At 43.9% G+C, this 26,877-nt stretch overlaps 1 protein-coding gene across 8 annotated transcripts in view; it reads right to left on the bottom strand.

The window, feature by feature from the left end:
* The window catches only part of ITSN1 (intersectin 1), a 197,407-nt gene that overhangs the window by 70,219 nt on the left and 100,311 nt on the right, over window positions 1–26,877 (bottom strand). For all 8 annotated transcript variants that reach the window (XR_008319130.1, XM_053307557.1, XM_053307556.1 and 5 more), the window contains 6 exons: window positions 22,080–22,309; window positions 21,331–21,452; window positions 18,061–18,308; window positions 10,504–10,663; window positions 7,189–7,394; window positions 6,760–6,839 (listed from right to left, as the gene is read on the bottom strand). Coding sequence is in view for 7 of the 8 variants with exons in the window: in XM_053307557.1 (XP_053163532.1) it covers window positions 6,760–6,839; window positions 7,189–7,394; window positions 10,504–10,663; window positions 18,061–18,308; window positions 21,331–21,452; window positions 22,080–22,309 (1,046 nt within the window). In the remaining variant the exon portion in view is untranslated. The remainder of the gene's footprint in view (window positions 1–6,759; window positions 6,840–7,188; window positions 7,395–10,503; window positions 10,664–18,060; window positions 18,309–21,330; window positions 21,453–22,079; window positions 22,310–26,877) is intronic.

The following is a 26,877-nucleotide window of genomic DNA, read 5'->3' as shown; positions in this document are numbered from 1 at the left end:
ATTTTAAAATTATATCAATAATGAAAAACTACAACAACAAGTATTTATATACTGCTTTTCAACCACAGTTCTCAAAATGGTTTACATGCAGCGAGGGGTTGGTGGGTCACACAATGTTCCCTCTTAAGATCATTAACAAATGGATAATTCCAAGTTTGCCAAGAACTGAGTATATTTCAAAGAAAATAAAAAAGCTTCCCAAGTAACCAAAAAGTGTTTCCAAATAGTTTTGACAAGGTCAGTTTTTAATCTCTTAAAATCCTTGAAAGGTGGATAATCCCAAGTATGCCAATAGTCTATTTCAAAAATGGGAACCAGAAAAGACCTCAAACAGCCAGAGAAGGTAATTCCAAGAGGTCTTAACAAGGCCAGACACATTTCAACCAATTACAGGTCTTCAGTGGCAACAATTTGGTATTCTTCCTTCTCCTTGTGGAAAACCTTATATAATGCTATAGCTTCCCAAGAGTTATCATCAATAAAAACATGTTGCTTATCTGTAACAGATGATCTGGTAGTGATCCAATGGCAGTCACAAAAGTGTGTTCTGCACCTGTGCAGACCAACTTCGGGAGAGATTCTTTAGCTCCTCGATGCACCCCTCCCCCGCTGAGTGCATGTGCTCTGCGCCTGTTACATTTGGTGGTTGGGTGCCATTTTCCTCAATACTACTACTGCAGTATTCATTCTATTTAATTTCACTTTCCCAAGGCTTGCTCAATGAAGTGGGGACAGATGAGCAGGTTTTGTGACTGTCAGTAGATCACTACATTTCAAACTAGTCAGATAAAGAAGTAAGTAAAGTAAGTAAAACTTTATTTCAGTCATAGACCAACAATACAACAATATAAAACAAATAAGAAAATAATAATATAAAACCAGACTACATTTATACGCATTTGGCATGTTATATAACAATATTTGTGCGGTTGAAATTGTCTTGATATTGCAAAGGTATGAAACCTTTTCCATTTTGCCAAATAGGTCCTCCTTGTAGAAGTTTTCTTGCCATTCAGGAAGATTTTGTTTAGTAACCTATCCTCCAAGCCATTAGGTTTAGTGTATTTAAATTTGGGTGGAGCAGCCTGCTTGGCCACCATGGCATTATCATAATGCATCTTGTCCTTTCTTGCAGCACCTTTGCCACCACCCTGTTGAGCAGTGGGTAAGGTAGGTATAAGTGAAACAAACTCTCCATCCATTGGTACTGGAAAACACTGCCCTTGGTGTATCTTCCCACTCCTGCTCTTGAGCAGTAACTTGCACACATTTTGTTTGACATTGTGTCACAAACAGGTCCACCGCCGGGGTGCCCTATACTGCAAATATCATGTCTAGGTAGCAGGGGTTTAGCTCCCATTTGTGCTGTTGTAGCAGGATCTGTGATCTGCTCAGCACGTCCGCCAGGGTCTTGTCCTTGCCCTTGATATGTATTGCCACCATGTGGATCCGGCAGACGATACACCAGTTCCATATCTGCTGGCTCAAGTGGCACAGGGACCAGGATACTGTCCCACCCTGCTTGTTTATGCAAGCCATCACCATTATATTGTCCAATTGAATTTGAATTACTTTCCCTCTCAACTGGCTCTGGAAGGACTTCAGAGCCAGGCAGACCACAAGCAGTTCTAGAAAATGTATGTGATGCCTCTGCTGTTGTGCAGTCCATAGACCTTGCACCTTGAGGCCTGACATGTGTGCACACCATCCCAGTAGGGAGGCATCTGTAGTGACCGTTAGAGTGGGTGTAGCAACCTTGAATGGTATCCCTTGCAAGAGATGCTCTCTCCGCATCCAAGTTAGAAATTGGAGCACCACCTTCAGGACACTGAGCCACATGCTTTGGCTGTCCATGTTCGGTCTGAATGTTGCAGTTTTTTTCATTTGCAGCTTGGCATACAATATCACCAAAGTGCGCGAAGCCATAAGGCCCAAGAGTACTTGAATGGTTCTTGCCTGCTGAAGTGGTGCTGTTTGGAACGTGTGCACCAGCACAGCTCCTATGTATTTTAGCCGTCTCGATGGAGTCAAGTGTGACTTCTTCCAATCTGGATGCCCAAATCCTCCAGTAGGTTTGTCACACAGTCAATCTGAGAAAGTAACTGCTCTTTCGACTTCGCTGTCATCAGCCAGTCATCCAAGTACAAAAAAAGTGTCAGGCCTTGTGTCTGAAGGTTTGCAACCACTACCACCATACAATTTGCAACACTCTCGGTGCTGTAGACAGTCCAAAAGGTAGGACATTGTACTGATAAATCTTTTGTCCCACTGTGAAGCAGAGGAACTTCCTGTGATTTTCCAGTATGCCGATGTGGAAATAGGCATCCTTTAGGTCTAACATCACAATCCACTCCTCCCCATGTAGGAGGGGAAGGATCGCTTGCAACATTATGATTTGGAATTTTCTTGCCTGGACATACAGGTTGAGCCACCGCAAGTCCATTATGGGACAGATTCCCCCCATCCCACTTTGGGATCTGAAAGTAATGGGAGTTTTAAAAACCCATGTCTGAATGCCCACTGCACTGGAGAGATCGTTCCTTTCTCCAACAACGTGACAACTTCCTCCATCAGCGTTTCTGAGGCAGGAGTGAACTTCACCCCCATATAAACTGGAAGGGAATCGAATTCTTATCGCATATCCCATTTGAATTATCCTTAAGACCCACCAGTCTAATGTTATGCAGCGCCATGCTTGGGCATGACTAGCCAGTCTAATGGTGTTGCTGGCTCTGTCCAGGGAGATGGAGTCCTGGTTCTGACCGATGGAGGTGTCAGTAGAAAGGGTGATGTTTCCAAATGTGCAGTTGGGCTGGCATTCCAATCAAAGGTGTTGCTTAATTGATTGCACAACCTTGCTGTATGCAGCTTGACTGCCTTTATTCTTGGTGTTGTGAGGCTTCTTGTTGTAGCGTTGGAAGGGTCGGCAGTAGTCCTTACTATCTGATTGGTGATAGTTGCCCTGTCTACAGTTATAAGGATGGAACCTAGTATTGGGAGTGTTGTGGATGTAAAAGTTTTACCTGTATATTTAGATTTTTCCCCATTTCTCCATAGTGGAGCCTGTTTCATCACAAAATAGACCCTTTCCATCAAATGGTAAAGCCTCCACCCAGTCTCTTATGTCCTGTTGAAGACTGGTGGAGCGCAACCAAGCCTACCGGCATATTGTTATCACAGAAGTGAGAATGTGCAATTCCAATTCTGCCAGATGCTTGTCATTATTCAGCTGTGGTCTTGTCACTGTAGTTGTCTTAGTAAACATTTCCTCAAATTTCTTTTGGAACTCTGCTGGAGACAAAGTCTCAAGTTCTTCAAAAAGATTGCTCCACAAGGAATATGTATATTTGGATAGACAAGCCATATAATTAGCAGTCTAATTATTTCACTCAGGCCATTAACACCTGAGTCTGCATAGCCATAGATTTTGGCTGAACTATAGTTTGCATATACATAGAGTGACAGCCCGAACTGGAGTGGGGGTAGCAGCTAGAGTATGAGTTGCAGAGGTAATAGCCTTAATAGAAGTAGTGACAGGTGAAAGTCGGCATGCTTACACAGCTGCATCTTGATGCACAAATGGTGGAACAGCCTAAGGAGTTGCGACTTGCTGTACAACTGTTTGCACAGCGATATCCTGTATGATCCTGTATGATCACTAGAGGCGGGGAAACGTGAGTAGCCATCTGCACCAATTGTGGAGCCTCTTGCCATCTTGTTTTCCATGTTTTGAATGCCTTAAAGTCCTCTAGGGGAATAGGTGAAGGATCCGAGGATGCAACAACCCCTTCCTCACACCAGCTGTAAACCCTGTACAGGTGTTATGAAGCCTGTGTGTATTGGCGAAAAAGACAGTGGTTTTTTTTTAACTGATCAGGTTACATCCACAATGCCATTGTCTTCCATATCCAGCCCCTGACTAAAAAAGCTTCTGAAAGTGCCCGCTGACAGAGTGCTGTCACCAGATTCCAACAGGGCTAAAATATGCTGTGTCTACTTCAGGTCCAAAGACATCTCTGCATCGACGTCGAAGTCGACACTGGCCACCACTGAAGATGTTGCATGCTGGATTGATGCCGGAGATCTTGCCTCCGACAATGGGCATCGAGACGTCGATGATGACTGGCAAGGGGTTGGAGCCAGAGATAGAGATATGGCTCGATGTCAAACCCCTGAAGCAGCAGTAGTTGGAGTTGGAGAGAGAGTTTGATGCCGACCCATCAATGCCAAAGGCAGAGAGCATCGCTGCAGCCCTGTAGGGAAGGGGGGAGTCTCACTCAACTTCGAGTGGGGACGGGACGACCTCACAGATTTTGTCCTTGTGCTTCTTTGGAGGTAGATCATCTGAACTATCCCTTTCTGCCTTGCGCTTTCCCTTTTCTCAATGAGAAGATTTGTGCTTCGATGTTAACTGGCTTTTTAATATGGAGATCGACTCCGACATCAACAGTCTTGGTGCTGGAGATTTAGACTGCATAGATAGAGCAGTTCCCGGCTTTGACTTTGGCACCGTGCCAAGCGTTGGGAGAGTTTGGGGCAGCAACTTCCTCAGGGATAGAGCTTCCTCCAGAAGTGCTACCTTCAAGCAACCCACCCGATTCTTCAGGTCTGCTTAGAAAATGAAGTGCAGACCAAGCGTTTCAAGTGGCATGCCTTTCCCCAAAACAAAACAAGCAGAGGTTTTGGCCATCCATAGACAGGAGATTGCCTCTGTAGTCAGCACACCTTTTAAAGGTGGTCTTCCCCTGGGGATAGGTCCAAAACACCAATTTAGTCCGTAAAGCAAAGAATATCCCAAAAACTTCCCCAAGGCTGTTACGAAATAATCCACCAATGCAAACACAGCCAATTTAAAAAAACGAAAGAGAAGTCCTTTAACCGTTCCGAATCAAAGGATCCATAAAATCACACCAAATACTTTATGATTAGAAACAAGGTAGTCAAAGTCCAGTCCAAGGTCAATCTGGTAAATGAGGGAACAGGTAGAAATCCAGATTACAAACTTTCTAAGGATCCAAAGACATGGAAGATCCTATTGCACTGGTTTTCAGGAAAAAAATGAAGGAAATGGCACTCAACCACCGCATGTAACAGGCGCGGAGAATGCGCACTCGGCAGGGAAGAGGTGCATCAAGGAGCTAAAGAATCTATCCCAAAGCTGGTCTGCGCAGGCGCAGGACCCACTTTTGTGGCTGTCACAGGATTACTATCCAGATCTTGTAGTTCATAAGCCAAGAAAATCTCCTGGTAATTCATTCAGTTCTTACACTCACAAGTTCCCCAGTCCTGCTGCTAAGAGGCTCTTAAGATGACATAATCAGTCTTCCCCTACTTGCTAAATAGATGCCACTTTCCAGTGGCTTGTCCAGACAACTTCTGCCCCAACGAAGAGATTGTGCAGTAATAAATTCATTATTCGTTGCAGGCAAGCCTCAAATACAGTTGCAAAGTTAAAGATACAAATTCTAAACTTTCCTCCTCATTATTAGAAAAACAACTTCTACTACTAGATTCCAATATGCTTGAACACTGGGACAACTCCACTATTGTTGCATAGTCATTTTGACATTTACAATATTAAACATGTTTGTACAAGGTTTTATGTAGTCATGTGGAGGTAATATGAAATGGAATAAACCACTATGGAATAAACCACTGAAAAAGCACTTTTTACTGAGTTTATTTCAGTAATGAGAATTATGATTTTTCCCCTCCCCAGGTCTATCATGCTCTTCTTGCCCACAATGAGCATTTTAAGAAGTTTAAATTTGTTCTGAATGCTACCATCATTTTGTAAAGTTGTAAAAGCTATCCTCTTTTTCATGCAATATTTCCCCTAACAAGTCTTCTCTTGTTTTCCTTAACCAACTAGTATAATTGTGATGTTTAAATATCTAAATAATGGTTAAGAACTGGCAACAAACCAAGAAGTGAAACCATGGTTTGAAATAGGCTTGTCAACTATGATTAAGCATTATACCTACACCGAGCACTAGAAAGCAGAGGAAAAGAATTCAGCTACAATAACGCTCCATTACTGACACCAGTACAGTACAAGTGTAGTAATCCCTTGCCAACTGCTAGGGTTTCACTCTGGCAAAACCTCGCCATTGGCAAACTCACAGTTGGTGAGGCATTGAAGTCTATGGGAAACAGGGGGTTAGGGGAATCACGACTGCAAGAAAACCTAAAACTAAAAGGAAAGAATACCCAAAAATTGCTTTTAAAAATTTACAAAAAACCGCATAATACCACCAAGGGTCCCCAAGAATGAGCAGATCAAACCTCTGGAAATTTTCTGAACTCCCCAAAATCACTCAAAGGCATTTTAAAATGGCAAGAGACAGCAAGGGTCACCAAGGGTCACCAGGAGGAATAAGCAGATCGAACTTCTGAACCCCCCCCATCTCAAAAAAAACCTCACCAACCGTGGACACTCAGGTCACAGTTGGCAAGACCTGTCACAATTTCTCATTCACATATACTCAAAACTCGTGGTTGATAAGAGAGGACTATAATTCTAAATTCCATCAAAAAATTTAAGTTCGCATTTTAGAATGACAGGGCTCAGATACAGCTATCAAACATAAACTAAATGATTTTGCATACACTTATAATTCCTGTATTCAATAAAAGTTGGGCCCTGCAAGTCTGGCAGCAACACAGATTCCAAATGATTTTGCTCTCCATAAGCACTCCTTATTAGGCAATTTCTGATTAAGTATCTTACTGCTAATACTCTCAAGTTAACGTTCTTACCTTCTCCTGAAACTGCAGACTTTGTAACAGGTGATGTTCTCTTTAGATTAGCTGGACTCTCCGAAGAGCCAGAATCCATGCTTAAAGAAACAAAAGTAAAAGTGTTATTCTGTCTAAATTAACAGAGCTCTAAAACAGGTCAATTTGGAGCAGTTACATAACAAAATAATACAAGTAAAAATAAATGCAACTCCATACACTTTATTCCAGGTTTTATTAGTAATTTTAATACGATTTCCACATTGTGTACCTTAAGAAGTTAATCAAGATTCAATCCATCTTTTTCAAAGTTGACAAAGAAGACCAACACACTTGAATGTAAAAACTTAAAACTTAGTCATGGTCTAAAAAATTATTATTTCAATTTCAAATTTTATTACATACAGTAAAGATCCTGCAATACCTAAAAGAAGCAAGTAAGGAACATACCTTGTTGATTTCCTTATAGGACCTGAAATAAGCTTCACATATGACTTAGGAAACCAGCCCTTTTGACCTTGAACTTCTCCAAACCACCACATGTCCTGCTGTTCCAATACTGTGATGATATCATTCTTGTTAAAATTAAGATGGTTGTCCTTCTTGGCTCTCCAAGGATACAAGGCCTGTGCTTGAAGTCCCTCCACTTTTTCACCCTTTTTAGATACAAGAGAAGAACAGCAATTTCAGGAAAAAGTGCTTGAAGTGCTTCTAACAATTTCCAAGCTCTTCACATCTGCTGTTTAGATACAGTACTGTTATATTATTCAGATGGTGAATTTACTTATATAAATTGTACACCATAGCATCTGTGACTTACTTTTTCTAGTAACTGTGTCCAGTATGTACTTCTGCAAAGTCTTAAGAATCTTACTTATATTTATCTGACACATACGATGGATACTTAATAAAGCTAATAAAAAAGCCTGGCCTGAAAGTGTACATAAAGAATTAGTGTGTGTTTCAGTGTGCCAGAGTACTATATGTGCCAGAATACTTTCACTGTTACCAGAGTACTAAATGCAGCATTGCTGCATTTTTTTAAAAAGTGAGGAGTCAGGAATTCCTATCTACTGTACTGTTTCCCCCATCTCTATCAAGTAATTAACAGATTAAATAATCTTATATGAAGAATATACTCACTGACAATGGGTTGTATTCCAAATGCCTGCAGTGCAAGCATGTATTCCAAATGCTTGCAGTTCCACTCACGCAAGGAGGAGGGGTGATTTCTGCCAATCTCCCCTTCTCTCTGCAGCTCCCTGTTCCCCAACCGAGGGTTGAGTGCCCTACTGGATCAGGATGGCACATGACAGAGGGGCTGCAGGACAGGGGAGGGCACGAATCAGCAAAAGAAATCAATTCTCACCCTTACGCGAGCAGAACATCTTTCACTCACACAACAAGCACTTTAGATACAACACATTGCATTATCACATATATCGTTGGCAGGTCAGCAGGCCGTTCCAGGGGAAGCGAAGTCAGAATTTAATATCTATCTTCTCCTCTGGTTGTCCTGCCAGCTCTTTGACCTTGGGGAGCACTACCAACAATCCACATAGCTTCACCTTGCTACTTTGCTAGTGGTCCAGTCTGGTCCCAACTTCTCCCTCCAGGTTATTCTGTAGAGGAGCAGGTGAGGGGATTTGGGTGGGAAGGTGGAGTGGCTGTGGACTATAAGGATAACATCTCCCTTACCAGGGTCCCTGTTGGGGTATCTGACCAAATTGAATACGTGTACTTAAGTTTGGGGACCAGGGATAGATTGGGAATTCTGTTGGTGTACCGATCACCCCACTGCCCAACAGAATCCTTTACTGATCTCACGGACTTGGTTGTGGAACTCATGTTGGAGTCTGCCCAGACTCTTGGTGCTGGGGGACTTCAATGTTCATTTTGGGACCAACTTGTCTGGGGCAGCTCAGGAGTTCATAGTGGCCATGACAACTATGGACCTATCCCAAATGGTCTCTGGATCGACACACGCTGCAGGTCACATGCTTGATTTGGTCTTTTACTCTGATCAGGGTGGAGTTCCATGGGTGGGGACCCCTTTGATTTCCCCATTGTCATGGACAAACCACCATCTGGTTAAGGTTAGGTTTACAACCACTTCCCAACTCCTAAGGGGCCTATTAGAATGGTCCGCCTGAAGAGGTTATTAGACACAACAGGATTCAAAAAAACCTCGGAGAAATTTAATGTTTGCTTTATCGGTGATTCTGTTAATGCCCTGATGGAGAACTGGAACAACATGCTCACCAGGGCAGTAGACACGATTGCTCCTAAGCATCCCCTCTGACCCACTTCGAAATTGGCCCCTTGGTATATGGAAAATCTACGGGGGCTGAAGCAGCAAGGTAGGTGACTGGAGTGCAAGTGGAGAAAGACTCGACTCGAATCCGACAGATTACAACATAGAGCACATTTAAAGATCTATGCTCAGGCAATATGTGCAGAAAAGAAGCGATTCTTTTCTGCCGTATTGCATCTGTGAGTTCACATCCAACGGAGTTGTTCAGGGTTGTGAAGTGACTAGTATCTGCCCCCCCTTCCTCGAATCAGAATTTGGAGCCATTAGTTACCCGCTGTGATGTGTTTAATGAGTTCTTTGCAGATAAAATCTCTCATATTTGGGCAGACTTAGATGTAGACTCCACAATTACTGCAGTGTCTGAATTGGAGGTGCCCAACAACTCCTCTTACGTGATTCGGCTGGATCAGTTTCAGTTTGTGACTCCTGAGGATGTGGACAAGCTGCTTGGAGTAAAGAGGCCGACCACTTGTCTTGACCCTTGCCCAACATAGCCTGTTCTATCTAGCAAGGAGGCTGTTGCAGGAGGCCTGGTAGAAAGCATTAATGCTTCTCTTAGGGAGGGCAGGCTGCCTCCTTGTCTTAAGGAGACAATTATTAGACCTATTCTAAAGAAGCCTGCATTAGATCTCTCAGAGTTGAGCAACTTCATACTGTCTCCAGTGCTTTTTAACATCTACATGAAACCACTGGGAGAGATCATCAGGGGATTTGGTGCACGGTGCTATCGGTATGCTGATGACACCCAGATCTAGTGGTGTGCACCTCCGCGGTCCAGCACTGGGGAGGGGGCCTGTTTAAGGGCGGGGGAGGGTTACTTACCCCTCCCGCCACTTTCCCCCCTCCAGCGCTCCCGGTTTTTAACGCATTTGGGGTGGCAGGGTACCTCCCTGCCGCCCCTTCCCCCATTCCTCGGCAAGGGCTTCAAAAGTCTGACTGCGCGTGTGCACGTCGCACGCATGCGTCACATCCGTTTGCCGCCTGCATATGTATGTCACGTGTGTGTGTTCTGCAGTCAGGCTTTTGAAGCCTTATGCCGAGGAACGGGGGAACGGGTGGCAGGCAGGTACCCTGCCACGCCAAATGCGTTAAAAAATGGGAGTGCTGGAGGGGGGAAAGCAGCGGGAGGGGTAAGTACACCCTCCCCCGCCCTTAATAAGCCCCCCTCCCCAGTGCCCTCCCTCAGTTGCATTCTGAGTTTTCTTGCCGTCCAACCAGGCCACCCCTTCTCCTCCCCAGCTGTTCTCCTGACAAGCAGTTTCTTTCTGCCCATCCCCATCGCTAATCGGCAGCTCGCTAGCAAACTCTCATGAGAGTTGCCACGCATGGGATTAGTAACAGGTACGTTTAGGAGAATTATATATATAGAAGATAGATATCCCCACCACCACAATATAAAGGTTATCAGGCTTGAAATGCATACTATTCCTGTTCAGAAAATAGCAACACACCTGACCCAAGACTGGAGAAGGAGATGATCCAGTAACAGTAGCTGGGGTGAAGGCTGATCTTTGCCTCAGTTGCCCTGCACTTGGAACAGTAAGAGAAGGTTGAGCTGCCCAAGCATCCCAGTTATCAGTCTCTTGTTTATCACTAGTATTTGCTGGCCATCTGAAAAAGAAAAGTGGTGGTATAATAATCACCAACATCATTGCGACTGGGAAAAGTATAACAGTCTCAGGGTACCAACTTGAAAAAAGCTTGTCATTAAAAAGGACTGATTCCAAAGGCATGTCAGAGGCTACCTACTCTTCATTGTGGATTCTCCACCACCAGTTACAAAATCTGAAGTTTGTACTAAGCCCTGACAATTAAAAAAAGAAAAAAGATTCTGGCCTGAGTTCTAGCAAATCCTTCCACAACTCTTAAAAAAAAAAAAAAAGAGGTAGGAAGCGCGAGAAGAAAATGTCTTACCATGAATTTATATTCTCTGTGACTGCAGAGGGCATTCATCACCAGAGGGAGAGGCGCCTCCCCTGGAGCAGTAGGCAGAGTCTAATTAGGAAGCTTCTATAAGAGGAGGGACCGCCTCTCCCGCCCAGACTAGAAGATCAGAAGTATCCCTCAACCCCAGGATCCATTTAAAGATATGACAGAACCTATGCAGCACACAACCAAGTTCAGATGATGTTCCCTGTCACAGGAACAAAGAGGAACAAAGAATAGAAGAGATAGGGTAGAAACATCCCCAAGAGTCCTTGACTACCATGCCACAAGTATGGTGAAGGCAGAAGCCTAACCCTCCAAAACTCGCATCTCTGGAATCTTGGAAGAGTGAGCTAAATGCCCTCCGGGAGTCTCAAAGAATAGAAATTCATGGTTAGAAATTTATTTTTATCCAGAGGTTCTCAGAGGGCATTCATCATCATAGGGATGTAAAAAAGCAATATCATCCCAAGGTGGGCTAGGGTACCATCAATCAGTGAAAATGTACCTTCTGCAGGACCTGCTTCTGAAAGGTGCATACACAAAGGAAAACAAACCATAATGTTTGGGAAATTATTTATTTATTTATTTATATCCCGTTCTTCCTCCAAGGAGCCCAGAGCGGTGTACTACATACTTGAGTTTCTTCTCACAACAACCCTGTGAAGTAGGTTAGGATGAGAGAGAAGTGACTGGCCCAGAGTCACCCAGCTAGTCTCATGGCTGAATGGGGATTTGAACTCAGGTCTCCCTGGTCCTAGTCCAGCACTCTAACCACTACACCACGCTGACCAAGTGCAGCTTTTCTAACGTCTGCCAATGGAAACCCGGAGGGGGAACCTAATATAATCATGTACACCGCTCTGGGCTCCTTGGAGGAAGAGCGGGATATAAATGTAATAAACAAACAAACAAACATTATCCAGACTCTTCTACACTAGGACGATATGCTCCCTGAACTACTGGGAAATTGTAGCAAAGGACACCTTACCCAAAGAAGACTCCTGGAAGGAAACAAAAATATTCAGACTTCCACAGAGGAGGCGATGTGCCCAGCACACACCCAAAGAATACCAGCGGTGTTCTTGAGGGTGTACTGGATTAGGACAGAAAGTTGGCAGAGAGAGTTATTACAGCCTATGAAAGACAGAACTAACTATGGGCATAAAGGATCTGCTTGAAGCACCACCTTGTACTTGTGGAAATTACATATCTCTGGGTCTGCTGAAAGAGCTCCCAGCTCTGACACTCTTCTTGTGGAAGTGATGGCTATCAAAAAGAAAGACTTAAGAGTAAGTACGTAGGTCACCCTTTGCCATGGACTCAAAGGGTGGACCCATGAGAACTGTAATGAGCCAGTTCATATTCCAAGTGGGAACCTATGAACCTACCAGAGGATTCAGTAACTCTGCACCTGTGAGAAAGTATCTGACATGGGGGTGCAGAGACACAGCCATCACCTCCCAACACCTCAAAAAGCTATTGAGGGCCACCACGTGTCTCTGCAGGGTACTAGTGCTTAACCCCTTGTCCAATCCCACCTGCAAAAAGACCAAAACATCTCGTTTGGACACAGTTATGCGGAAGTTGCCCTTCCTCCATGAGAGGAAAGCATACCAAGCCCCACCCTGCAGGATGACAATAGGTTCTCAAGGATGTCCTTCATCAAATGCAAACACTCCTGCTCAGCCTCCAAGCCACTAGAAGAGCTCTGGTTCGGGGGTGGAAAACTGGCCCCTGAGATAGAAAACTGGCACTACAAGATGCCTCCACTCCCACTGAATGGACAGTTTCAGTAGGTCCAGAAACCACAGGCATTTTGGCCAATAGGGGGCAGACAAAATTACCTCTGCCCACTCGACCTGTATCTTCAGAACTCTGACTAAGAGCTGGATAGGAGAAAAGGCATACAAATGACCCTCTGGCCATTCTTTCCAAAGCACGTCTGTCCCCAGGGCTGTCAGACATGGTTGATGAGTGTGGATAGAATAGCTACAACAGGGCATGTTCTACTGAGGCAAACAGATCTATCCTTGGATGACTGAAGAATCTTACAAACTGTTGAAAAATCTGAGGTAACAATTTCCATTCTGACTCCCTCAGAAAGGTTCTGCTTAGCCAATCCATTACTATGCTGGCTGATCCTGCCAGATATTCTGAATGCAGGGACAGGAGATGATGTTCCACCAATTCCAGCGTACTGCAGTCCTTCTTATAAAGATTACTTAGTGCCACCTTGTTTGACATACGCCCTAACTGGAGCGCAGTGGAGGCGGTGGCCAGGGGTGCTTTTGCACGGCTTCGGCTGGTGCGCCAGCTGCGTGACTTTCTCGAGAAGGCAGATCTGGCCACGGTTACCCACGCTTTAGTCACGTCGCGGCTGGATTACTGTAATGTGCTCTACGTGGGGCTGCCCTTGAAGACTATCCGGAAACTGCAGCTAGTGCAAAATGCAGCAGCAAGGGTTTTATCCGGAGCTGCCCGTTGGGAACATATCACCCCAACTTTGAAAGAGCTGCACTGGCTCTTTGGTTTGTTTCCGGGTCCAATTCAAGGTGCTGGTTTTGACCTTTAAAGCCCTAAACGGTTAGGGCCCGGGGTATTATAGGGACCACCTGCTCCCAAGGGTTGCTGCCCGCTTGACAAGGACATCTGAGGGGGCCCTGCTCCGGGTGCCAATAATGAGGGAGGCCCGGCTGTCGTGCACTCAGGACAGGGCCTTCTCTGTTGCTGCTCCTAGACTCTGGAATGCTCTCCCAGTGGCCATTCGTTTCTCGGACTCCATCACAGCTTTTAGAAAGCTTTTAAAGACTTGGCTTTTTACCCAGGCTTTTACATAATCATTTTTTACTGCTGTTTTTGTGTGTTTTTATCTGTTGTCTTGTTTTTATGCTTGTTTTTAGCTTGATGTTTTTACTGCTTTTTATTGTATGTTTTAATTTTTGTAAACTGCCTTGGGGTTTTCTTTTAACGAAAGGCGGTATAGAAATGTAAAAATAAATAAATAAATAAATAAATAAATAAATAAATAACTGTCATGATGTCCATTCACAATAGCACGTGACTTCCCACCAGCAGATGCTCAAATTCCAGCAGAGTCAATGGAATCGCCCTCAATTACAGCCAGTTTTTTCTCCTCTGAGCCTCTGCCTTGGGCCAGGTGTCCTGAGCTGCCTAGTGGTCCAGATGAGCCCCACCCCCCGAACCCAACAGAAGAGGCTGGCATTCATGGTAACCACCCTAAAAATGGTTTGAGTCAGGCTCACTGCCTCTGTTAACTTCCATGTTGTAAGCCACTAGTTGAGGGAAAGGTGCACCTCCTGAAAAATGCTGATTGAGATTGGACTCTTGGATGCTATTTGATCCTGGAATCAAATAAGGACATCTGCAATGTAAGGACATCTGCAATGTAAGGACATCTGCAATGGACAAGAGTGAAACCTGAACTAGGTTCAGACTAGGTCTTAGCATAAGACCATCATGCCCATCAGGCATGCTAACACTATGAGGTCCTCCCACAACTGGGTCTGGACTTGTCACATCAGCTGGACAATCTTGACCTGACACTCTGTCATGAGTCTCACCCTATGTAGGCAGGTGTTTATTGTGATTCCCAGATGGCAGAACTTGCAGAGAACTCTTGTTTCTGTTGACTGTGAAACTATGGTTCTGTAGATACATCAGAGGGGTCTCGATGTCCTCCCCAGATAGGGACCTGATTAAGATGTCATCCAGTTTGGGGGTGGGTGGGAAGGAAAACAGAATCCCTACATCCTCAGGTATGCCACCAAGAACACCAAAACTTTGGTGAACATCCAGGGAGCTAAGCTCAGTCCAAAAGGACAATGCCCTGTACTGCAAATGCCTATACCTGTAGCAGAACCAAATAAACTTCTAATTGCTGTTTTGGATCAGAATATACAGGTACACCCCTGCTAAGTCAACTGCAGTCGGAAAGTCCCCTTCATGAAAAACATTCCAGTGTGGACTGGAGGGTTTCCATCTTGAAGCACCTTTTCTTCAGGATCTTGAGATCCAGGACAGCCCTTGTGTCCCCATTGTACTTGGGAACTAGGGGGGTGGGGAATCAAATAAACCTCTGAGCAGATGTACTGTCTGGGAACCGGCTTTAAGACCAGAATGTCCAACAAGTGGTGTATCGCTGACAAGAAGGCCTGGTGTTTGACAGATTCCCATGTCTCCTGGGAAGGCACACATTTGTGTCTGGGTCACCGGACAGATTCGAGAGAGTAGTCCTGTGTCACCATCTCAATCACTCAGCAGTCTGAAGTAATGCTGGTCCAGTCCCAGGTGAAGAGAAGATGATCTCTGACTTGAGATGGAGACAGAGGTCATGTGGCACCAGGAAGAGGGCTTTTTGGGGGGCGCTTTGGGAAAAGAGCTAGATATGTCAGGAGCAGAACATGCCTAAAGGGTAGTTTGGGATGTGACAAGACTTAAAGCCCCCTGTCCTGTGTGATTGAGGGATGAGGTTGGCCGAAAAGGAAAACTGCTGACCCTTCGGCTTGGGATCCTCCTGCTCTGCTTGAAGCAAAGCTTTCCTCTTATCCTTTGGTTCAATAAGGACTGGTTCCAGGGACTGTACAAATAACTTGGTCCCAGAGAAGGCCGCCTGGTTTGAGAACTGGGATCCATGTTCTGGTTACATAGCCAGTTATTACATCGTGCTACCTGCTGGCTTCCACAGAACATGAGCAAACTGAGTGGCATCTAGAGAGGAGTCTTACAGCAGGGTTGCTGTAAAGGCCATCCTGGTTTGGGAGCAACCTTGGCTGCTGCCACCATCACTGCCCAAAGGTACACAGCCCTGGAGGAAAAAGGGAGCTGGTGACCGATGACCTAAAAGCTGTGGCCATGGCCTCAAAGGTCTTACTCCATCCACTTGTCACATGGGTCCTTGGGTCCCCCCTCGCCATCTGATGGGATTACCACTGAGGCAGACAAGGTTGTGACTGCAGCATTGACCACTGGAATCTTCAGTTGCTACATGAGAGTCTGATAAAGTATCCGTAACTTCTTAGGAAACTTGTGGACTTTCTGTGTTTTGGCTGGGGTAGCCCATTCAGATTTCAGGACTCTACTGAAGAAACCTGGAAAAGGAACAGTTTGAGGTTTACAAGGTCCTTCTGGGAAAACTGATTTGGCCCCAAGGGGGCAGGTATGCAATTTCCTCTGCCGAGGGTGGTGCTGATATGCCTTGGCCAGAAAGGTTGGAAAGAGGTCAGCTTAGAACAGCCTGTCTGGGAAATTGTCAGATTTTTCTCAATTTTCCTGTGATAATTCCCCCTCTTGCTGATCTCCTGAATAAACAAAGCAGTTTCACCTGTCTGGGGAGCCAGTCAGACACCCTGGTTTGGGAGCTGGCCCAGAAGCAGTCTCAGAAGCAGTCTGAGTTGCCTCTTACTCTGCTTAGAACCTGATCCCACAACCTTGTCTTTGAACATGATGGAGGAAGAGTGAGAAGAGGAATTAGACAAATCTGCCCCCAAACAAGCAGAGGAGGTACTAGGCCTGCATCTCTTGTGCTCGTGTTTCTTTCCCCTGGACCTGTATTCGTATATCTTTTTCTGACTACTACATTTCTTATGGGTTGAACAGGAGAGGGTGTGAAAGCAGGACTGAGTGTGCAGCCACTTCCCCCTACTGCCTTGAGGAGCGCCCTTATCTCACTGGCAGTCAGGCCATGAATCCATTGGGGGTAGGCATCTGCCCCTCCAAGGTTAGGAAAAGGCACCAGAGTTACCATGCGGAATGCTTTAGGGGTCAGCTTACTCATCCCCTCCAACACTGGAAGCATGCCAGAATTTGGTACCTAGTGGGGATTGTGGAGCATTTCCTTCCCCCCTGGTTGTTTCCTTCTCTGCCATGCTTCTGAAGCCCTCCACCTGCCCTGTGGGAGGAGTGGTAGTCAGAGCTGACAATCCTAATCCAGGGCAAGGGCCACTGGAGTGCACGAGGATCACAGACAGCAGAAACATGCCTGGAAACACACCTCCTTGCAAGCCAATCTGCCTGATGCTGTAGTTGCGGCGCAGGAACTGGGCCAATGCCAAAGTCCTGTCATGGAGTCTTGCCACTCCTGCGGTTGTGGGAAGTTCCCTGTGCCGCACTGGGTGCACATGCTCCAAGAGCACTAGATTGCCTTGCCAGGAGAGGAGAGCAGACGGCTGAAGAGGAGAGCATCACTGTGGCCTGAACATCTGCATTGCGAATGCAGCTAAAAAACAAAAAACGCTCCCCCCCCATGAAAACCCCGATCCCGGCTGGACAAATTGGTAGGAGAAAGACATGGAGGAAAGAGAAACAAAACTCCCCACCACCACCACCAAATTGAGCTTTAAGAGCTCTGAAATAATCCCACCATTCTGCTAGACAGGGTCAGTCTGGGAGGAAAAGACAGCCCCTCCCTGTGGAGAAGTTTCCTAATTAGACCCTGCCTGCTGCTCCAGGGGAAGTGCCTATTCTTACGTGCCCTTTGTGAGCCTCTCGAGAAATTCATGTTTACATGTGAAGTCCTGAAGTTCTGTTGTAAACAGCTGTTAGTTTAGGCAAAACTAATTCTTATTTTGTCTTTCTTCAGGCAGAAACTGAAGGGGAACTAGCAGTGCTCTACTCCTATATACGTTTTTTAAAAACAAGAAAAATATTTCATGGTTAGGAAATTATAGCCATAATTTTTCTTTATGATATTTTGAAGTTGCATCAAGGTTAACAAAACCATTTTTTCCTTTTAAAAAATAATTGTATAATCCCAGAACAGTTGGATTTGAAATCTGTTTTCCTGTGTTTGAGGTTATTGAAAGTTTTCGATGACGAGGTTTAAAATTCATATATGGCAAGCTGGTAACTCTCAAACATATTTGCTATGCGCACCTAACTTTGTTATGACATGTATATGCCACAAATGTTTGGTATATGTGGACAAATGGGCATGTAATAAAATTTGTGGGTTTGTAACTTCTGTGGATTTAATTGCAAGGGCAGTTAAAATAATGTGGATCATTCACCTTTAAAAGGAAAAAATAGTAAGAAGGGAAAACTGAACCCTAACAAAATCATACGTTGAACTGAAGTCTGCCCAGTTGTTGGCAGTGGAACTTGAATCTGCAGGAATAGGTGGTGCCAGAGGTGTTGTGGGGGTTTCACGCAATGAAACTTTAGGTGCTGCTGTAGCATCCGTTACTGGCTTTACAGAGTTCAGAATTTCATTTTCAGAAATTTTCTCTGCATAATTTGCAGGAAACCATCCTGTTTTCCCCTTCAGTTCACCTCCAAGCCATCCAGGTTCTCCAGTTTGGCTTTCATCCACCTGTAAAAAGAAATCATAATGTTGCTATCCACAATTAACTTTCTTTAAAAGGTGTGACATTTATGAAGCAATATTCTTGCTGTACACAGTTGCTATTTAGTGCTGTTACAATTGCTTCCATGGAACTCAAGTACTTATGTAGTGATTGTAGCAAAATGATTTGATGAAATCCTAACATGGATAAATGCAGATTGTGAACACTGTCTTTGGCTTAAGATGATCAATCTTAATACAGGCTGAAATATTCAAGTTCAACATTTTGGAGAAATGTACCAAAAGGTTATTCTAGATTTCCCTGAGGGCAGCAGACGTAACAGCTGAGCTTAGACATAACACTTAACTGCAGGTTTCGTACTACTTGTGCACACCTCCCTCCCCTTCCCATGCATATTTGCAGTTTCTGTCCATGGTTTTCAAAACCCCTGAGATTTCTCACTGTGTCTGAACTTGAATCTCTGTTTGTTCTAACCACAATGTGTCAACAAGCCAGAATCTAACCCCAGTCTGATATCCTGGCTTGTTCACACACTGTGGTTAGAACAAAATGGGACTTGCTACTTTTAGACACAGTGATAAACCCAATTTTGTTTTGTTTTTAAACCACAATTGGAAGCTACAAACTCCTTCCCCTCACTTATAAGCCTGAGGCTCATGGCTAAACCATTATTTAATCATGGCTTGGTATTGTATCTAAAGCCAAACAATGAATCACAGCAGTATGAATATTTATGATGTCACTAAAATTTGCAATACACAGCTATGTTTTATACAGGTTTACGGATTAGTATCTACTCCACCTCCTCAACTGTGAAAGAATTTTACTTAGAGACAGACACGAAACTCCTGTGGAGCTCTCTCTCCATTTTAACCTGCTGCTTGGAAAATATATGGTTTGAGATCTGTAGTCTACCATGATATTTATAACTATCACTGCCATTTAAATCAGACTTTTTCTCCATTTTGCAAAATAATATTTCATTAAGGAATGACCAGAAATGGAACAGACAGCTTCCATTTGTCATTCATAACTTCATTCAGAAATTCAACAGTAGCAGTGTCTTTTTTAAAAGCCTAAAATACATAGGTTACAATACAAGTATGGCAATTAACCAGAATATTTACATATTAAGTTTAAATCTATTATTCCATAACATAAGACTTTCCTCCTCAACTGTTTGTTCTTCCAGTTTGTATCTGAAAATGCTTACACCTCTTTGAACTTGTATTAGTTATTATAATAATTCTAACTTTTAGTACATCATGTAGGAGCCACGTCTCAGAAGACCACACGAGAACTTTGCACAGACTTATCTTCAACAACTATAAAGGATAGATTCTATGTATTTTTTTTAAATTAATTTGTAAATAATGGTCAACAGGTGGTAGAAGAGCCACTGAATTCCTAAGGATACTTCCCAGTTAAAGAAATTTAGACACACTGTCAAAAAATAAAAATAAAAAATCAGAACTGACTTCCTGCAAAATACATAACCTGTCATGACTAGACAAAACTGTAGCCATAAAAACAATAGTGCTACCATGCTTCTATTCTTTTTTCAGAACTTACCAATTTTGATTCCTCTTGATAGTTTCAAAAGATGGCAGAGCAGAATAGAGTGTTTTTGCAACAAATGAGCTAGAACCAATTGAAAAACAATGTACAGAAGTACAAAATGAGGAAGATTTGGCCTTCCCAACCTTAAGCTCTATTTTGATTCTTGTCAACTGAAATGATTTATCCATATCACTAGAAATGACAAGTCCATTCCATGGGTTACTATGGAATCGCTGCAAGTGCTGTTCCTTTTTGTCCATTATCTAATAAGAGGTTGACTGAAATAAAAAACCTGTCTGGCTACCACATTACATATCTGGAGACCATGATCCAAATTTCTTGCCACTCCCACATCCCCACTCCTTGAGTTTTGAATCTCTTTCCAGACCCATCTACATTTAGGATATACAGAGACTGGGACATTTTTGGGCTACAAGATGTATTTGAGAACATGGAGCCAATTTCTGACAAAATAAGCCAACTACGAGAAGGACTTTGTCCAATCTGGCTCCAGAAAGCACAGATCAGATATTTTGCCTCATCTCTTTATAATAGAAACGAAGCAACCAGACAATTAACAGACCATGAAAGCAAAAGGGGTTGGTTTTGATGGTGGAACAACAGCGACCATCACCCCCGAAGTCCCATATCATTCCAGGGCCCATGTCAGTGGCATGGAGATCCCAGCCCAGAATCTCTTTCTTTGCACCACCATCGGCCATGGAGCACATCTCCCACTGCAGAAGCTGGGCTCCCAAAGCAGTCAGGCCCCTGATGCACACTCTGCTTGGTATGCACTGCAGTTCTAGCAGGGCTGATCTCCTCTCTGGTTTACCCAGAGAGGAGTGCAGCCCAGCCAGAGCTACCACTGTATGTAACCAGGCAGAGCTGTTTAAATTATGAAGATGGAATAAGCCTAGTCATTTTCCTCTGGGTGACAGGACAGTCTTAGCTGTTGCCATAAGAATATGGTAGAAACCCTTTTGGACCCAGAATTATTGAAACACATGGGGCACATCACATGTTTTAGTAGAAACATTATTACTGAAGTTTTGCCTCTCCTTTTTGCTTGTTTCAGTTTCTAACATGTAACCAGGAGCTGTGGTAAGTCAACAGTAACCTAGCCAGATTGCCCTCCATCCTCCCCAATTTTTATCACTAAGGATGCTTGCACAGTCTGGATCTTGGTTTCTTTCCCTGAACCCAGCTCAAGGCCTTGGTCTCCCCAACCGTTTGACATTTGCTGCTTATCCACTGACCCACTTGTCATTTTTGCCTCTGCTCTGTCTGTTCTTTATCAGTTTTTCTTGAATTGCCTTCTTTGATTTGACACTCTGGACTGAATGCAATATTCTCAGACATTACGTGATCTTCAGTTTGACCTCTCATCCTCCAAGACAATACCATTTCAGAACATGCCATCCATCATAAGATGTGCTTTTGAGTAACACTGTACTTCTTTCTTACCATGATGATGTCTCCTGGCTGGATAGTGATTTCATCATGACTTCGGGATTCAAAAGGATATAGTGCTCGATAATATACTATTTTTACATCTTCCTGAGCAGAAATAGTCAGCGGCGCCTTTTCTACAGCCACAAAAAAGAGCATTTTTTAAAAGGTGATATTATATCTGAGAAATGAGTCCATTTTACTTGCAAAGTGGTTGCATAATACAGTTGAACAGATCATCATTAGTATTTTACAGGACAGAGAAAAACAGAAAGAAATCTTCATAAGTAGCAAAGGCATTTTGAAATAAAGGATCAAAATTAGATCAATATGTAAACTGGAAATTAACATATTAAGAATTTTTACTCTGTTCCATGCAAGAACCCATGATGGGTTGCAACAATCTCATACAGCTGTAGAAGTAACCTGACCTAAGCCGGTGGGATAGTATGGGATAAAAATATAAATCTGTAATGAAAATGTACAATACTATCAGGCATTTCCAGGATCTAGGTAAAGTTTATGTGCTGCACCTTTACTGCAAAGTAATTCTATTACTTCTACAGCATAGCTATGCTGCAGAAACAGCACTCTTGCAAACAGGGTGCACAGAGACTAACAGGATATAGTATCACAATCTGGTTGACCCTGGATTACTACATAGTAATGAAAAAATATAATAGGATGCGAAAAAGTATAGTTGTGCAAATGTAATGTGAAGAGAGTAAAACTTCACGTAGATATAAGATTTTCCTATTTTGTACCTGCAGTTGACCAGGGAGCTTGGAGAGCAGGTTTTGCTGGATCTTTATACGGATGAAAAAGCTTATTCAATTTTTCTTGTACTTCCTGTTTGTTCTTATCTTCATTCTCTTTCTTTTTGCTTATTTCTTCCCATTTTTGCTTTTCTTCTTCTTGAATTTTTCTTGGCCGAAGGTGCTCTTCTTCCTGTTGTATTCTATCAAGCCACTGTCTCTCCCTTTCTTGGGTTCTTCTAGAAAAGACATAGAACAATAAAATGAGCATGATATTGCACATTTCAGAATGCATGCTGCTTGAAGATATTCTTCCAATTAGGTATTCACAATGTATACAGCAACCTTGTAATGATCACTTGCTTCCAAATTATCCTGGTGTTTGAAAATGAAGCCATTATCATCAGTATTATGTAAATTGGCTGCAGATCTAAGAATCAGCAGCCAGTCAGAAGACAATGTAAGATCCAGAGACAAGCCCTGGAAAGGAAGCTGGTAATTGAGCTCCAAAATAACCGTTTCCACCTGGCCATATCAGGAGGAGGTGCGGGAAGGTAAAGGCATCTCTTTCCTTCCTTCTTATCTATAGGAAGCTGCTGACAGTCGAGAATAAGTGACTGGCCAACTCCCTCTAGTGGAAGTCCTGTTTCCCAGTATAGCTGAAGGCTTCTGAATCTACTTTGAGGCCCCTCAGATCTGCTTTGGCAATTTCCCTCCTGGATCATGCAGGCTTCTTAGCCTTCTTACTCATTGGGAATAGATTCTAAGCAGATTCCAGACATGTAAAGTCAGGTTGCTTACCTGTAACTTCTTGTAATGGTCCATTGTCCTTCACACTGTGAAAGTCTGCGCTTGCATAGACATGACCCGGGAAACTTCTAGAGCTTTTTATGTTTAGCTGTTTAGTTTATGTTTGTAATGTCTACATTTGTAAAATTGCTGGTCAAGGACCAAATAAATATTATATGTATATTCTAGAGTAGTCAAAGCTTTGTGGCAGTAGTCCATCCTTTGGCAACATATTCAGACCCTCCAACATTACCTTCCTCAGTCCCTGACCACCGCAATCAACATAATCAGGTAAGTGACCTCTACAGCGGGGAGGAGGGAGGTCATGTAAAGGACAATGGACCATTACAAGAACTACTTACAGGTAAGCAACCTGACTTGCTTGATAGTGGTCCTATTGCCCTTCACACTGTGGAGATTAGCAAGCTACGCACCAGGATGGTGGAAGAAGTGGGCATCTACTGAAGGACAGTATCGAGGGTTGTTGATCTGGTGTCCAGGACATAGTGGTGGATGAAAGACAGAGGCCCTTTCCACAAAGCCACCCTGCAGATGGCATCTAGTGAAATCCCATGGAGATAGGCAGTAGTTGCAGCTACAGCCCTCATTGAGTGCATGCTAATGGAGGATGGTAGTGGCTTTTTTGGCCAAGGTGTATGCATGCTTGGTGGCTGATGTGATCCAAGCATACAGCCTTTGTGTGGAAACCGGCTTCCCTTTCTTGGGAATAAGGAGACAAATAAGGAGCAAAGCAGACAAATAAGGAGGTCGACTGGCAGAGTGACTGTGTGCAGTGAAGATAAAAGGATAATGCATGCTTCACCTCCAGAGTATGCCAAGACCATTCTTCATCTGAAGTGAGCAAAGGAAAGAATACTGGAAGGCAGATGTCCTGAGAGACCAGCAGTAAAACACTGCTGGTATTACTACTTTGGCTAAGTCTTGAAGGTCCAGTCGCAGGAGGACTTTATCCTATTGGAAGGATCTGAAGGGAGAATCTGCCCTGAGTGCTCTGAGCTCTGATACATAGAGAACTGTTGTAATCACCAAGAAGAATGCTGTTTCAATGGCACACTTTACCTTTATTTTAATGAATAGGTGGCCATAGATTCAAACTTCTTATGCATGAGAGGACAGAACCAGTTTTAGTTCCCAAGGAGGTGCCAATCTACGTACTGGAAGATACAAAGAAGCAGTCCTTAAAAAAATTAACAGGATCCAAAGAAAAGATATTAATGTGAGAAGTGTAAGCCTCAATGGCAGCAAGATGAATTTTCAACGAAGGAACCAAGAGATTTAATTTCTTTAAGTACAACAGGTAAGTCTAACAAAGCCCTTTTGGGGTCAACCCCTTTTGAAGTTGGGAAGAAACCCAGTAAAATGTGTCCATTTCGCCTTGTAGGAATGTTGCATCAAAGGTTTCCTGTTGGCAGAGAAAACATCCAGGACCCCTTGGTCTTGGATCACTGGCCAGTGATCCTCCATGCCGAGATGTGAAGACTCCCCACATCTGGGTGTAGGACCGATCCTTGTTCCATGGAAAGCAGAACAGGACGGCTGGGTAAAGGCAGGTATCGGTGCTTGGACAGAGCAAGGAGTGTGGAGAACCAAGCTTGTTGAGGCCACCAGGGAGTGATGAGTATGGAATCTGGGAGAAACATCTCCTGGGGATGTGCGGTCATGATGCACTTTGCTACAGAACTGGTCACACTGCTTGTTTTCTTCAGTGGCAAACACATCTATGCTTGGGTGACCTTGAATTCACTGAACCGTAGATTGGTCTAATGTCTATCCATGGGACTGTTTGCTGCGTCCAGCTCAAGGAGTCTGTTCATACATTATCCTTCCCAGCAATGTGAATGGCAGAGGACCAGATGTGATGTCCAAGGCACCATGTCCATATATCCATGGCAAGGCAGACATTTGTGCACCCACCTTGATTATGGGTGAGTGAATTCCTCCTTGAAGATTTAAGTAGGACATCGCTGTTACACTGTCCATCATGATTAGCACAGAGGTGCCTTTCAATAGCAGAAGGAATGCTTACATGGCTTTCTAGATGGCCAGCAGTTCCATCTAGCTGATGTGCAACTTGATTTTATGGTTGTTCCAATGTCCAGCCACACTGTGATTGACACAGTGTGCACCCCACCTGGAGTTTGAGGCTTCTGTTGTGAGAGATACTGTGACTGGTGGGTACAGGAATGGGCGGCTTTCTAGAAATTTGGAGATCCTAGACCACCAGTGCGCAGATCGGTGAGTAGCATCTGGAAGCACAAGTCTGGCATGCAGATGGTCTTCCTGTGGGCAAAAGACTGATAGGAACCACTGCTATAATGGCCACATCCAGAGGCATGCTACAGATAGGATGCTGGTGGTAGACACCATAAACCCCAACTTCTTTTGTATGGACTGTGCTGGGTGTTCGTTAAAAGCCAGGATTCTGTGGAATATGGCTCTGATGTCGGCAATTTTCTGTGGTGGTAGAAATGCCAGCACAGTTTGTGAATCAAGAATTGTAGCTAAGAATTCTATCATCCTGGTAGGTATTAATTCTGACTTCTCCCTATACACACATAGACCTAGCTTGTCTAGGAGGGTCAGTGTAGTGTGAATATGTTGTTTTAATTTCTTTTTGGTCTGTGCCACCAATAGCCGTATGAAAATAGATGGATTGCCTGCTGATGTCGGAGCCAGTGTGGTGTAGTGGTTAGAGTGCTGGACTAGGACCGGGGAGACCCGAGTTCAAATCCCCATTCAGCCATGATACTAGCTGGGTGACTCTGGGCCAGTCACATCTCTCTCAGCCTAACCTACTTCACAGGGTTGTTGTGAGGAGAAACTTAAGTATATAGTACACCGTTCTGGGCTCCTTGGAGGAAGAGAGGGATATAAATGTAAAAATAAAAAATAAAATAAAAATAAAATTGAAAGTGTGCTACTACTCTGGCCATACATTTGGTAAAGACTCTTTGTGCTGTGGACAAGCCAAAGACAAAACGTTGTATTGGTAGACTCTTTTTCCAATGCAGAAATGAAGATACTTTCGGTGGTATGGTAGGATTGAAATATGAAAAACAGGCATCTTTCAAGACTATTGCTGTGAACCAATAATTGTGGAATAAAAGTTGCAAGATCTGGGTGAGGGTAGTCATCCAGAAATGCTAGGAACAAATTAATTCGTTGAGGACACAAAGGTTTTTGATGGCAGATTGGCTGGAAAGAAGATCTCTGCTGTGGCTGTTGGGACCAAGAGCGGTATTTATTGAACCTTTGCTGGTAGCTTGCAGTCATTTTAACATAAGAAGAGCCTTGCTGGATCAGGCACAAGGCCCATCTAGTCCAGCATCCTGTTTCACACATTGGCCCACCAGATGCCTCCCCACAGGCAAGAGGTATGTGCATGCCCTCTCTCCTGCTGTTGCTCCCCTTCAACTGGTATTGAGGGGCATCGTGCCTCTGAGGCTGGAGATGGCCCACAGCCATCAGACTAGTAGCCATTGATAGACCTGTCTACCATGAATCTGTCTAAGCCCTTTTTAAAGCCATCCAAGCTGGTGGCCATCAGCACATAGGGACACAGGAAACATAGGAAACTGCCATATACTGAGTCAGACCATTGGTCTATCTAGCTCAGTATTGTCTTCATAGACTGGCAGCGGCTTATCCAAGGTTGCAGGCAGGAATCTCTCTCAGCCCTATCTTGGAGAAGCCGGGGAGGGAACTTGAAACCTTCTGCTCTTCCCAGAGTGGCTTCATCCCCTGAGGGGAAGATCTTGCAGTGCTCACACATCAAGTCTCCCATTCATATGCAACCAGGGCAGACCCTGCTTAGCTATGGGGACAAGTCATGCTTGCTACCACAAGACCAGCTCTCCTCTCATACGGTAAAGAATTCTACAGATTAATTATGCGCTGTATGAAAGGGTACTTCTGCTTGTCGGTCCTAAATTTCCCAACCTTCAGTTGCATGGGGTGACCCCTGGTTCTAGTGTTGTGAGGGAGGGAGAAAAATTTC

Source organism: Hemicordylus capensis, chromosome 3 (assembly GCF_027244095.1).
Source record: "Hemicordylus capensis ecotype Gifberg chromosome 3, rHemCap1.1.pri, whole genome shotgun sequence".
NCBI lineage: Eukaryota > Metazoa > Chordata > Lepidosauria > Squamata > Cordylidae > Hemicordylus > Hemicordylus capensis.
Note: the sequence above shows the minus strand (reverse complement) of the source record. Positions and strands in the feature narration are given on the sequence as shown.